The sequence below is a fragment of the Salminus brasiliensis genome, chromosome 23 (assembly GCF_030463535.1).
Source record: "Salminus brasiliensis chromosome 23, fSalBra1.hap2, whole genome shotgun sequence".
Taxonomy (NCBI): Eukaryota; Metazoa; Chordata; class Actinopteri; order Characiformes; family Bryconidae; genus Salminus; species Salminus brasiliensis.
The window spans coordinates 8,674,507-8,688,940 of NC_132900.1; the positions used below are offsets into that span (position 1 = coordinate 8,674,507).

At 41.3% G+C, this 14,434-nt stretch overlaps 1 protein-coding gene across 1 annotated transcript; it reads right to left on the reverse strand.

Annotated features, from left to right (window-relative positions):
- Window positions 1-694: 694 nt before the first annotated feature.
- rab31 (RAB31, member RAS oncogene family) lies at window positions 695-14,434 on the reverse strand. The gene is made up of 7 exons (XM_072668927.1): window positions 14,203-14,434; window positions 12,210-12,289; window positions 9,028-9,109; window positions 6,097-6,168; window positions 5,846-5,952; window positions 5,327-5,436; window positions 695-4,988 (listed from the first exon to the last, which is right to left on the reverse strand). Exons 1-7 carry the CDS (start codon window positions 14,236-14,238, stop codon window positions 4,891-4,893), a joined length of 585 nt encoding a protein of 194 aa, XP_072525028.1. The 5' UTR covers window positions 14,239-14,434; the 3' UTR covers window positions 695-4,890.

Below are 14,434 nucleotides of genomic sequence, written 5' to 3' on the forward strand. Positions count from 1 at the left end.
CAAATTCTAAACCTCAGCAGACAGCAGGATTCATCAGACCAGTCTACGTCTTGGTGAGTCTGTGCTCACTGCAGCCTCAGCTTCCTGTTCTCGGCTGACAGAAGTGGAACATGATTTTGCATCCTGTAGTTGTAGTCGACCCATCCCATAACAGGAGGGTTAAGTTGCATCCATTGCTGACACAGATGTGCAAATGCACACATACACAGCTCGTCTATTTGCTGTAGAGAAGTACTGCCAAAAGGACTCTTTAGATAAACATGAACCTATTGGCTCCCTGCCTAATGCCAGGTGTGGGCTAGAAGGGTATAACGCCCCCCAGCATTGAGCTGTGGAGCAGTGGAAGTGTGTTCTCTAGAATGACGGTTGGTGCTCCATCCAATACTTTAGGGATGAGTTTGAGAGTTGGCACAGCAATTCTCTTCCAACATCTAGTAGAAAGCCTTCTTCCCTGGAAGGTAGAGACAGTTACTCCAACAAAATCAACATAAACTCTTTCTTAATATCCTTGAATTCAAAACAATTGAATGAACAGGTGTCCCAATACTTTTGTCCATAGTATGTGTGTGCGATTCACTGAAAGCAAAAGTAGTGGTGTTGGATCCTGGATTTAAACGCTAATGCTAAAGAACTAGCAAGCCTCTAGCGCCCTCAGCTTGTGAAATACAAACATTACAAAATGAAAGACAAGGAATGGAGGAGTACAAATACACATTTATTAACAAGTTGTTTACTACAAAACATTACTCTGGTCTTTGTCGCTCAGACATCAGTAACTTATCTAAATGAGGTCCTAACTAGTATTGGCACTATAATTAAGTCATTTATTTGAATAATTAGTGATTAATATTCCAGCAATTATGTAGATTCTGCTAAGAACGGCATGTACTCATCACTAAGTGACTAATTGCATGGTTACTATAATCAGTCGGCCTATCACACCAGGCCTCAGATGAGCAGAATCCATTCGCTAATTCAGCTGAAACTGAATTAGACTCATTTGGACTCGCTCTGGTCCTAATGGCTGTGTGTCTCGGGAGAATCTTTACGCTAAAACCATTTTAAACTTAAAACGACATAATTCATTATAACAGTACACAAAGAAAGCTGTGCAGTAAAACACTCAAATGTTTTTTTTTTTTTTTTTTACTGGGCAAAGACTTTCACTGATGTTCGCTGAAACACATAAGCAGTGACCCAACATGCTGTATTTAGTTTTAAGGCTCAAGCTTGCACTGCCCTCTGCTGGTTGCTCTTGCAATGTAAAGGCAAAGTTTATTCGACTTGGATGAACTCTTTAAAAAACAGGGGCGGTAAAAACTCCTGGTTCTGGAGGCCCGGCTTCCTGCACAAGTTTGTACGTTTCCCCACTAATACACACTTGCACTATTGAAAATAAAGGTGCTACAAAGGGTTCTTTGAGCAATGCCACATACAGAATGGAACCAAACCCAGCAGGCCCTCGGATGTCAATTTGACGTCAGAAAGACGTTGGGCTGGCATTAAATTTTAAAATATGAAAATCAGGCTTCAAAACCCAATGAATTTCGGTTAAACATTAAAGTCACATCTGTCAAACACCAACACAGGGTTGACATTAAACTCCAATGTTGGACAGACATTGGATTTTGGTTACTCAATACTGACTTAAAACCAATGTCAGATCAATGTCCAACAAGATTAGAATTTTAGGTTGTGTGGACAACATTACAAAGCTCTAGTCACCATAACTAAATGTTGGTATTTTAACATCAGTATGACGTTAACGGTTAGCATGAGGTTTGGTTAATTAACATCACATTTTCTAGGTCGATTCTAGGTCAAACTGATGCTGGCAATGGACGTTGTCCTGACACTAAATGTTGGTCACCCAGCTTCACAACCTACATTTAACCAGATCTCAACATTCACTGACATTGGTGGCATGCAGGGAAGAATAGATCAAGGAGAATTTTCAAAAAAGACATATGCCAAGTTTGGCAGATGCTGTGTTCTGGCCACCATACGTCACAACTAAATGTTGGTTAGCATGAGGTTTGGTTAATTAACTTCACAACTTAAAACCAGTCAAATAAAAACGTTGTGATGTTTCTATGTCAAACTCACACTAGCACTGGACGTTGTCCTGATATTGAATTTCGGTCAACCATGTTTATGACCTACATTCACCCAGATATCAACGTCCACTGATGGTGGAAAGTTGGGAAGAATTGATAAGGGGGAATTTTTATGAAAGAAATACATCAGTGTATAAGTTTAGCAGATGATAAATGAGATAAACTTAATAAAGTAAAAGAAACATGCAAGTGTGAAGAACCTTTGCTAAAGAACCTTTGCATGAAGTTCCTTAACACTCACAGCTCTCCTTACTGAAGTGGTTTGTCAATGGCTTCCCTCAAAGAACCTTTTGTAGCACCTTCGTTTTTATGAGCATGATAAATCTGGTACACTGTAGTGGACTAGTGTAGTGGCTCTCTGATCCCCATCTCTGCTTTAACACATTAAACAGTCACGTTTAGCTTGTGGAGAAAACACGAAGAACACATCTGTGACCAATGGCTAGAACTTTACAGCGATCTGCAATGGATAAGTAAATACTGCTCCACTTTCAATACTGCTTGCTAATAAAATCAATGCCCCCTTATGCAAACACGTCGACACGTCTACTGTAAAAGCTAATTCAACTTCTACAACATTTGCAAATCCTATTACGAATGAAGGCACTTACTGTATCTACTAAGGCAGGGCTTCTCAAATCAGTTCCCAGGGCCCTGTAGTTGGGGCCAAAACATTGGAGAAGCACTGTATGTATTAAGGCACATTCAAAGTACACTTACAGCTGTAGGTATTTACAGTGGTAGCATCTTGGTTTTCATTTACAGTACCACGTTTCTAAGGACACTTAACTGATTAGTAATAGGTTTAGGATAGACCTGGACAGACCTACCAAAAGCACATCCTTATATAAGTTAGTGGCAATGTTTAGAACACCCTATGGGAAGCAAATAGTGCATTGTGTAAAATGGTGCAATTGAAGCTTTTCAGTCATGCTAACCTCAACACACAACTATATTACATATCATATATCTGCTCTACGAATACAAGCTGTGGACGTGTTGGAACTGAGGACACACCAACGGATATCAGAACTGAGAGTGCTAAAAAGTGAAGACTCTCAAAACAGGAATGATCATTATATTAAAACAATAATTGTGTCCTCTGATCATTTAACATCATATTTACTTGTAATACTGCATTGGACTCTACCTGGAAAATAGGACGTCCTATTCATCTTCACTTTATCGTGTAAGACACAATATGACATCTGTTGCATCTATTGAATATGGTCAATTAACACAGAGGACCATTTCAGCATCTGTCCATTGGCTTCCATTATAGGGACGTTTTGAGTACAGGGACAACACACAGATCTGCCATAACATTAGCACCACCTGCCTAGCATCAAGTAGGTCTCCCTCGTGCCACCACAACAGATCTGAGCATTCGAGGCATGAACTCCACAAGACCTCTAAAGGTGTCCTGCAGTATCTGGCACAAAGACTAACGTTAGCAGCAGAACCCTTAGGTCCCCTAGGTTTTGAGGTGCGGCCTTCATGGATTGCATGAGTTTTAGGTACTCATGACCCTGTCGCCGGTTGTCCTTTCCTGAGCATTTTTGGTAAACACTGACCACTGCATACCAGAAAACCCCCACAAGACCTGCCTGATGTTTTGGAGATGTTGTGACCCAGTCAGCCATCACTAAGCAATTAATCTAAGCCATCACAATTTGGCTTTATGCTTGTCCCTGTGTCTTACGTTTAACACTGAATGGTCACTTGCTGCATTCTGTATACCCCTACCCCTTGACAGACGCATCTGTAGATGAAAAATAACCAATGTTTTTCATTTCAGCAGTCACAATGTCACAGTGGTGCTAATGTTATGGCTGTTTGGTGTACTACCCATGGCAATCCACTGTATGCCACAGATGTGGCACATAGGCTGGATTTCTCCTTTAAGTGGCTTCAACTCTAAATCTTACAGTGGTTGTTACTATTTGAAAAAAATACTGTTTTGCCACCAAGTTTACATTCCTATACCTATTGAGCACATTCTATATGGTACCTGTATGAAAAACTGTTGCTGTAAATTAGTCTAAAGAGATAATTATCGTTTCCTGGCCATTGTTCTTCTGACCGGATATCAGAGCTGATACTAGAGTGGCACAGTCTCCTATTCTGACACTGTGTCAGACTGACAAGGGTGTCAAAGTCAGGTCCTGGAGGGCCAAAGAACTGCAGAATTGAGTGTTTATTATTCTTCAACACTTAATACAATCCGAAAACAGCTTGGCAAGTGGCAGTTGAGTTGAATCAGGTGTGTTAAATTAAGGAAAACACTCAACTCTGCGGTGCTCTGACCCTTCAGCTAGGGGCATCACAGCGAGGGGCATAAATCAATGTCTCATTTCTGAACATTTTCTGGAGACAGGATGACTAAATTAGGGTCACATCGTTTGTGGAACACCCCTGCGCTCAGCAGCTGCAGTCTTACACCCCTGCTTTAGAACCAACAGTTCACCATTTCTTGGAGCTGTCTTACAGCGTTAGCCTGCTAACTCTGTTCCACTGTTCTGCACTGAACACTCTTCCATTTTCAGATGGTGGGATTCTTTAATGTGCGCAGTAGTGCTGTACAACTGCTATGCTACCAAGGGTTATATGAGGGGTAACGGCTCGTCTGCCGACTCTAAACTCTAATGGAAAGGTTTTGTTTTTTTAACACTGAAGTCGGGATGATGTGGTGTTACAGGTTAGGTGGGTTATGAGAGAAGCTAACTCAAAAATCCAGCTTTGAGGAAGAGGTACTGTAGGAGGTCCCAGATCACTAACAGCAGCGCCTGGATGACGCAGCTGGCTGGCGTGTGATCTTGAACGACTCGTTGCTGTCCACTTCTGCGTTCTCCAGTGGAGGGATCTGCCGACCTGAAAAAAACAAATGCACAACACTCTGATTTCTATTCTGTACACTCTTAAAAATAAATGCTTACTTTTGTGAGCGTGAAGAACCTCACGCATGGCTCTTTACGGCACCAAACGTGGTTCTTCTATGGCATCATGCAAAGAACCATTTCAAGGTATATATATGAGTGCATGGGTGCTAGTTATAACAGACAAAAGATGACATATCCAATTATCTGACTTAACCAATCAACCAATAAACAAATGCCTGTGTTTAGGCCCTACATTAAACTATAGTAGGTCATATATTTCTTACTAAGTCTGAAGTCAGAAATATCCTACAAGATTTGAGGAACACTTACTAATCTTTTGAAAGAGCTCCTCAACATTGACAGCATTTCTAGCGCTGGTTTCAATGAATATCGCTGCGATTGACTCTGCAAACTCCTTGGCCTCTTTTGTCGGCACTTCCCTGCAAATACAGCATCCAGAATTAGGTGAGAGGGCACAAAGACAACTCCAAAGATATCGCACTGGATTACAGATGTGTGCATTGTGTAGATTCAATTCTATCGATCCTACTGCCAGTTTATCACACAGTAGTTTACCCTTGAGAACAGCTTTAAGGCAGAATATCATCAATTACTTTCCTCAATTAGTCAAAATCAAACTTAATCAAACTTTGAGTGAAAGTACTCATCTAGGGCCAGTACTTGCCCTCAAGTACATATACAGTGTGGAGCTGATCTTAGAACAGTGCTTGATGGTGGTGACCCAGGCCCTAAGGTGGCTGCCCACACGCTGCATATATGTGCGTGCTGCAATTGCTCATTCACGATCTATAAAAGTAGATGTCTGTGGATCCTCAGGCAGGTACAAACCGTATATCACCCAGGTCATTCTTGTTTCCTGCTATTGCCACCACAATATCCTCTGGGCCATGCTCCTTCAGCTCTTTCACCCACTTTTTTAAGGTCTGGAAAGAGTCCTACAGGAAGAACAGGGACACGAGACACAGTCACTGGACAATGCAGTGTAACTAACAAAGCAGCTCCTTCGGCATTGCCTGTAGTACACACTATTTTTAGAGTGTGGGTAAACCAGCTACTGAATGTAGTGCACAGGGTCCTACCAGTTTGGTTATATCATAAACAATGACGGCAGCAGCAGAGCCTCTGTAGTACATGGGGGCCAGTGAGTGAAACTGGAGAAAGACAACACCACAGCATTTAAAACATGGCACTGAAATGTCAATTTCCTATTTTATATATACACAAAAAAAAGATCCATGATGCATTTGGAGATCTCATGATTACTCAATTAGCCATTTCATTTTTAAAAAACATTTTAAGATTAGTTAGCAATCTGCATGATTTTAAATTGCCCTACTCTCTTACAGCCTGAGAGCCTGACTGGCATACTCATCTGCGTAAGTAAAAATGTAAAACTCGGACAGCAGAAGATGCACTGATTACTGGGGCAGTGGTGGTTCATGGGCTCGGCAAGCTACCATTGCTGGTCCCTTGGGCAAGGCCCTTAAACCTCCCCGACCCCCTCTCACAGTTCTCTCCCAAATCATCATAAGCTAAAGGCAGGGTCTGAACTAGCAAATGTTCAGTTGAGTCTATTTTTAATGTCCAGTCATTAAGAAAAAGCCCATTGCTTGATTAATCAGCAAAATAATGGGGTTATTACTCAATGATTAATGCAATGAACAGTGACAGCCCAAGTTTAATTTATAAGGACTCTCTAAAGAGTGAGTCAGCTCATGTGTTGTCAAAACAGGAAATACATCACCAAAGGGGAAGAGAGCAACATGGTTCAAATGTGAATAAGCCAAGCTTTTCCAGTGAGGACAGGAGATAAATACGACATTAACACTTACAACATCAGGGCAGACAACATGCCGGCTCAGCATTCCCCCTCCCTTCCACTCACACTTTTCCACACAAGCCAGTGAATAAATCAGAGTAAAATTGCTGACAATGTGCAAAACTGGGTCAATGCTAGTACAATACATATCTTTAATACACATTTTTGAGCCAATAACACCCTGCATTGTCTCATAGACTAAGCCTGGTCCTGGGCCAGCTTTCCACACCAACTGCGTTTCATTGCGAGGCAAAATAACAGGGCTGTAAATAGGCTTGTAAAACATCATCTGAAAAGCCACCAGCATTGAGCTGTGGAGCAGTGGAACGGTGTTCTCTGGAATAATGGATGGTGCTCCATCCAATACTCCTAAGATGAGTAGTGGACTTAGGGATGAGGTGGGGTGGTGTTTATCCAACAGCTTGACCTCACTAACGCTTTTGTCCCTGAATGCAAAACAAATCCTTACAGCAATGTTCCAACATCTAGTAGAAAGCCTTCTTCCCTGGACAGTAGAGACAGTTACTCCATCAAAAGGAAGAAACAATGAATGAGGTGTCCCAATTCTTTTGTCCAAATAGCGTATATACAGTATGTGTCAAACGCTCTGTCGTAGAAATAAATCAAATGAAATAAATGTAGTATAATGAAGAAATATTGCAATGTATTCTTTCTGCATTTTAAAGTATACAGCCAACATACTGTCTTGAGGGAGATGAACACACAGCTGCTTTTAATTACTATAGTGTCACACCCACAATAAATCTTAAGTGTTACAGATTACTAATGCAATTTCCATGTAGATAGATCAGAGTTTACCAACTCCAGGCCTGTAGGCCCACCTATAGTACACAGTTTCCACATACATATAAATAAATATATAAATATAGATAGTTTGGCTTTTATTATTGGTCAGTGATGTCATAAAGTAATGTTCTTCTGGGTGTTAAGTAGCCATGGAGTGTGCGTGTGTATGTGTGTGGTTGTGATAACGTCATTCACCTGACCAGAAACTTACTGGAAGTATTCCAACATCGACAACAAATCACAAATAAAACACAGCTATCTACACTATATGGACAAAGTATTGGGACACCTACATGAGCTTTTATGACTTTCCATCCTAAATTCAAAAGCATTAATGCTTTTCTGGAGGTCTGAAGTTATTGGTTCAGCAAAGGGTTGGAGACTTTTCTGCACTATGCTCGGAGCTCAGCACTGGGCCTCTGTAACTTTATGAAGTCTGGCACTTTGTGGCCGAGTTACTGTGGTTCCTAAACACTTTCTCTTTTCAGTAGTGCCACTCTGAAATTGGAATTTTTACCAGCTGACTTGTCATTGCAGCGACTTCAGTGAGCTTTTTAGAACCACCCATTCTTTCACTAATGTGTGTGACAGGCTGCATGGCTAGGTGCTTGATTTGATACACATGTGACAATGGGAGTTTAATGAGTAAAAGGTGTGTCCCAATACTTTTGTCCATACAGTGCATTTATGTCCCCACAAACACAGACGGCCTCTAAATTACATTTCAAAAAAGAAATCAAGTCACATCTTTGTCAGGTTCAGAACCTTCTATAGGGTGAATTCCCACAGCTCAGTTAAATTTACATGGAAATACCCCTGACTGCTTTCGGTGTTTCCACCTGGTTTAGAAAAAAAATCTTGAGGCTCAATCATTTCTATATCAGGTATGGGTGCCTGTATCAAGTATAAGTCTAAATGACTGGGATTCCATCTGACTCCATACTAACACTATGAACCAACACTGTAAAAGTTAAAAGAGCTTTTGGAGGTTGTGGACTGTAATGATTTCTTAAAGGTTACTCAAAGATGTTCCTCCAACGTTTCAAACAGAAGAACCTCCTCAAGGAGTTCCTCAGAGATCTTATACCTTTAACAGTGTATACTGTATGCTGGTCTCAACAAAAAGTGCACACCATCATTTTAAAAGAGGTGTAATATTCCTCAGTACATTAGTCCAGGTTTGAACAGCAGGATGTGCCATCTGACAGGTTTTGAGTTGCAGCTCCAGCTGAGCTTTTTAAACAGAACTGAGCTCCGGGTGTGACAGGCAGTTGTTACAACACACACATACTTAACATTCACTCTGGCACTCAGGAATAAGCTATTAAATTCAACAAAACGTCAACTGCTAGGTGTGTGAAATGAATAGAAATGAGACACCCACCCGCTCCTGCCCCGCTGTGTCCCAGATCAGGAACTTGTGAAGCTCGTTGCCGCAGGGGACAGTCTTGGTTAAAAATGATGCGCTGAAAAACAAGCAAACATGAACAGAAACAGTTAGGAACACAGTGTGACACAAAGGCTTTAGTGAAGAAGAACGGGGGGAGGGGAGGGGTCCATGGAGCCCGAGGATGGAAAACTGGATATTCCTTAGCACAGTTCAGTAACTAACTAACAAACACTGTAGCTCCTCCTTCCAAAGAAAGTCCAGCAGAACCAAACACAGCTGGAAAAAAGGCCAATTCAAAATCCCCAAAACTGTTACATACAGATTATGGCTTATTTTAGAAGAAAGCCCTAATTAAAGCTGGCGAAGCGGTTAAAACACGGCAACGACTTCAGGAGAATATGGTTGTGCTAGACTCCGGCTCCTCCAGCCAACACTAAAAAATAAATGTAGTATAATGAAGAAATATTGCAATGTATTCTTTCTGCATTTTAAAGTATACAGCCAACATACAGTCTTGAGGGAGATGAACACACAGCTGCTTTTAATTACTATAGTGTCACACCCACAATAAATCTTAAGTGTTACAGATTACTAATGCAATTTCCATGTAGATAGATCAGAGTTTACCAACTCCAGGCCTGTAGGCCCACCTATAGTACACAGTTTCCACATACATATAAATAAATATATAAATATAGATAGTTTGGCTTTTATTATTGGTCAGTGATGTCATAAAGTAATGTTCTTCTGGGTGTTAAGTAGCCATGGAGTGTGCGTGTGTATGTGTGTGGTTGTGATAACGTCATTCACCTGACCAGAAACTTACTGGAAGTATTCCAACATCGACAACAAATCACAAATAAAACACAGCTATCTACACTATATGGACAAAGTATTGGGACACCTACATGAGCTTTTATGACTTTCCATCCTAAATTCAAAAGCATTAATGCTTTTCTGGAGGTCTGAAGTTATTGGTTCAGCAAAGGGTTGGAGACTTTTCTGCACTATGCACTAAGCGGTTAAAACACGGCAACGACTTCAGAAGAATATGGTTGTGCTAGACTCCGGCTCCTCCAGCCAACACTAGCTAGACGGCAGCTAGACGCCGGCTACTCCAGCCGATGTTAGACAGACGTCAGCTACACTAGCTCACGTTAAGACAGTCGGCAGCTACACTAGCTCACGTTAAGACAGTCGGCAGCTACACTAGCTCACGTTAAGACAGTCGGCAGCTACACTAGCTCACGTTAAGACAGTCGGCAGCTACTCTAGCTCACTGACGCCAGCTAGACACTAGGTACCCTAGCTGATGTTAGCTAGAAGTCAGCAACATTAGCTGAACTGATATTTCTTGCTCAGTTCTTACACAGTTCCCATTAGCATTTTCTTTCCCACTAGAGCACAATAAAAAAGCTGGTGTTTATTAATCCAGTCCTCCATTCTCTGCACAATTTGATGTTTAACTCTCTTTAACACATACGCCTTCATTCAAACAGGGCTTGGTTGAGTGCGGTTGAGTAGGGAAACTACAAGGAATCCCCTGTATGGGGTCTCCAGGGCCAGAACCGGAAACCTCTATTCAACATGTTTTCTTTGATGCTAGTCCAACCGATTTTGATCTTACTATGAACATACGCTCACATATGGCAAGCACTTGTACGCTGTGGCCTCATGTCGGGATTTTAAGATCTGCAGAAATGTACTGCTTCACCAGTGACGCATAACTTCCACTATCGCACTGAGAAAAATCTCATCAACCTTGTGAACTTTCACTTTGTTTATTCAGACTAGTAGGAGTATTGATGTTTTACCTTAAATACCTTAATCATAAAAAAAAAGAAAAAGGAATTGTGGAATGGGGGAGTATTTAAATATGTATAAATATTTGCAAATATAAAAGTGCAGACAGTTATCCTATCAGATCTGATATGAGAATCAAAGGTGATTTGCCTGCGGTCTGAATATAGCCCATGACTCCTGATTACGGATGGCTGTGGCATCACCAGGAATCGAACCGGTGATCTCCTAAAGATTGTGTCAATGCTATGGAAAGTCCATTAAAACGATCAAAACCACTACTGACACACGCAACTACTTGATTCAGGGGTATACAAACATAATATTTTGTAATTAACACTTATAATACTAATTATATATATATATATATATATATATATATATATATATATATATATATATATATATATATATTTTTTTTTTTTTTTTTTTTTTTTAGACACCTGTTAAAATACATGAGAACAAAAAAGCTCCTCATCATATAATTTTAGATAATTATAAAATATTAGACTAAATACAAATAATCCATACAGAAAGTTGTGGTTCATTAAAACATCTCCAAAGCTCTCCTTATGGGATATGAGGTTTGGTAAATCAGTGCTTAATGAAGGTAAATAAGGTGAGTTGCTGATGATGTAATTGATGATGGAATTGAACACATCCATGCTGTGCTGGCTGGACTGGGGATGTCCAGGAGAAACCTGGAACCAAGCTTTGTTCTTCAGACTAGCTGATAAGAGCTCAACTACTTTCTTTAAAATGAGAAATTCTTGTTTCTTTTGACTAAATGTATGTTTACCTGCATCTGTTTTAATGTGATCTGGAGTTTTTACAGTAAAAACGTATTGTTTAGATAAATGGTTTTAAATAATGTGCTCAGGTGCCTAAACCTACTGCACAGTTCTGATCATCACCAAAGTTTCCACTGAAAGTAAAGGAACTTGAAGAATATATTGTGTTGATTTAATGTAATAAGTTTAATTCACATATTGAAAATGATGTACTCATCTGCACTACTATCCACTACTGGTACTGAGGGACTACATAAAAAAGATGCATTTTGCTGCATTTTGCGACCACAGTCCCATATGTCAGTGGCTTGCTGTTTGGTAGCACCTGTGAATTAAAAAGTGCTTATCTAAACAACTCTGAGAATAACAACAGAAGTATGCCTTACTCAGAGGCAGCGGTTTGACTCATGAGCACAGCTGAGGCCATGCATTCCATCTCCAGTAAAGACAGGATGAGGTCAGTTCTCCCAACCCTAAATCAAGCCTGGCTGCAGATTCAGGTAATTCTGGAGTTCAAAAGCACTCGTGGGCTCAACAGGAACAGATGTAGAACACTGAAAATCTGCCTACAAAACCTGCCCTTACCCGATAGTTGGACTTATGTTGTGGTCAAAGTGGTCCTGGACGAATCGGCACACAATACTTGACTTCCCAACTCCTGTGTCCTGTAAAAAAGATAGGGATAAAGAATCAATGGAAAATAAAAATCCCACATACATGTTTAATCAGCCAACAGCTACAGGCAAACTACAGAGGGTACTGGTTCGCTGCTCACAGTAAATTACGCAAAGTTAAATGCTAATGGGATATCTGTGCCAATAGGAATTGGTGTCAAGCTGAAAATGCTGGATGGGATATTGGAGGGGGAGAGGGGAATACATCACATCCATTAACAAACCTAGCCTACTCAAGATTTCAACCCTGGTACTGGAATCAGGAATCACCGGTGTATCACCGGTGTATTAGGGCAGCTAACACTTCCTCGATTCGGTCTGACTTCCATCATACAAAACATAAATACAATGACGTTGGGTATGATGCCCCTAAAATATCAAGGTAGAAAACTATATTTTTAAAGACAATATTTTTCATCCTCAAATAAATAAATCACTCCCTGAATTTAATAAAAAACTAAGAAAAGTTTAAACTAAGAAAACACTTTAAAAAAAAGAAAAGATTTAACTGGAGGGAGCAGTTTATCTGTACAGGAGAGCTGTTTCCGAAATTAAGGGAATGTGTTTTTTTCATCGAGGAATTGTTTTCCAATGTAACGCTTTACAAAATAGAGGGGTTGTTTATTCAAATCGATGGGGTGGTTTACGAAAGCAAGGGGGTTGTTTATTTAAATGAGGGGTTTACAAAATCAAGTGGGAGCAGTTTACGAAGTGGAAGGGCGGTTTACGAAGTGGAAGGGCGGTTTACGAAGTCGAGGGGCGGGTTACGAAGTCGAGGGGCGGGTTACGAAGTCGAGGGGCGGGTTACGAAGTCGAGGGGCGGGTTACGAAGTGGAAGGGCGCTTTACGAAGTGGAAGGGCGCTTTACGAAGTCGAGGAACGGTTTACAAAGTGGAAGGGCGCTTTACGAAGTGGAAGGGCGCTTTACGAAGTGGAAGGGCGCTTTACGAAGTGGAAGGGCGCCTTACGAAGTGGAAGGGCGCTTTACGAAGTCGAGGAATGGTTTATGAAGTGGAAGGGCGGTTTACGAAGTCGAGGAACGGTTTACGAAGATGAAGGGCAGTTTATGAAGTCAAAGGGGGGCAGTTTAAAAAAAATATTACATTGAGATTATTAACTTAAGGAAAGTATTTACTTTAAACGAGGGAATAGATCATTAAACTGAGGGAACAACTTATTAAATTGAGTCTCTAAATATTTTTTTCTACCTTGATACTTGGAGCTCTGCCAAGTGGGAACGGAGAGAAGAACCAGCCTTGCATTAATATGTTAAAAACAAAAAAAACAACAACAAAAAAACATTTTATCCAAAACTATGAAAACAAATGACTTTTAATCTCCTTCCTTCAGACTTCTACTGGACTTTTACTCTTCCACCTTCTGCCTGTAGGTTCTCTGAGATCCAGCCCTTGGGCCTAAACTGACCTCAGGCCCATCTTTTCAGCTGAAGCACTGAGCTGCTTGTTTGTAGTCGGCTTCAAGCCGGACGATGACGTAATGCTTTATTTTGCTCCAGACCTGGTTGAAATGGGACTTTCAGCTCCATAAAGTGCCCTGAAGTCGGATCTATCTGCTTTAAGGTCCTACGTCCTGCGTTATTCCCTCACAACAGCAAAGCAGGTCAAAGCGGAGCTTAAAAACAGGCCCCCGCAGTCAGGACCCAGTCCTCCGGAGAACCGAGCCGTGATCCACTCCCTCCATCCCTGGAAGGAGAACTTCTTCCTCGGGCGATTCCCGCAGCTGTAGAACCGCTAAGCTAAGCTAACGGGCTGAAACACCGCGGACAGAAACCGTCCACAGTCCTCGGCGCTGTTCTAGCTGTTAGTCGCCGGATTTCTGAGCATCCGGACCGCAGACAGACAGACAGAGGAATGCTGAGGGAACTTGGGGATTTTTCCACTCACCCCTAGAAGACACACTTTCAGCTCCCTGATGGCCATCTCAACCCGCCTACGAAAGCTGGAGCATTCTTATTCCCGCTCTTTATTATATTTCCTTTGTTATCGTCTCTCTGCCACCATCCTCACAGCGGCCTTTTTCTTCAATAAAAACCCAAACCCTGCCCCTCCGGACTGCGCTGACCATCTCCTGCCCACAGCTAATGGAAAACCGAGCCGGAGCAACAGGACACCGCGG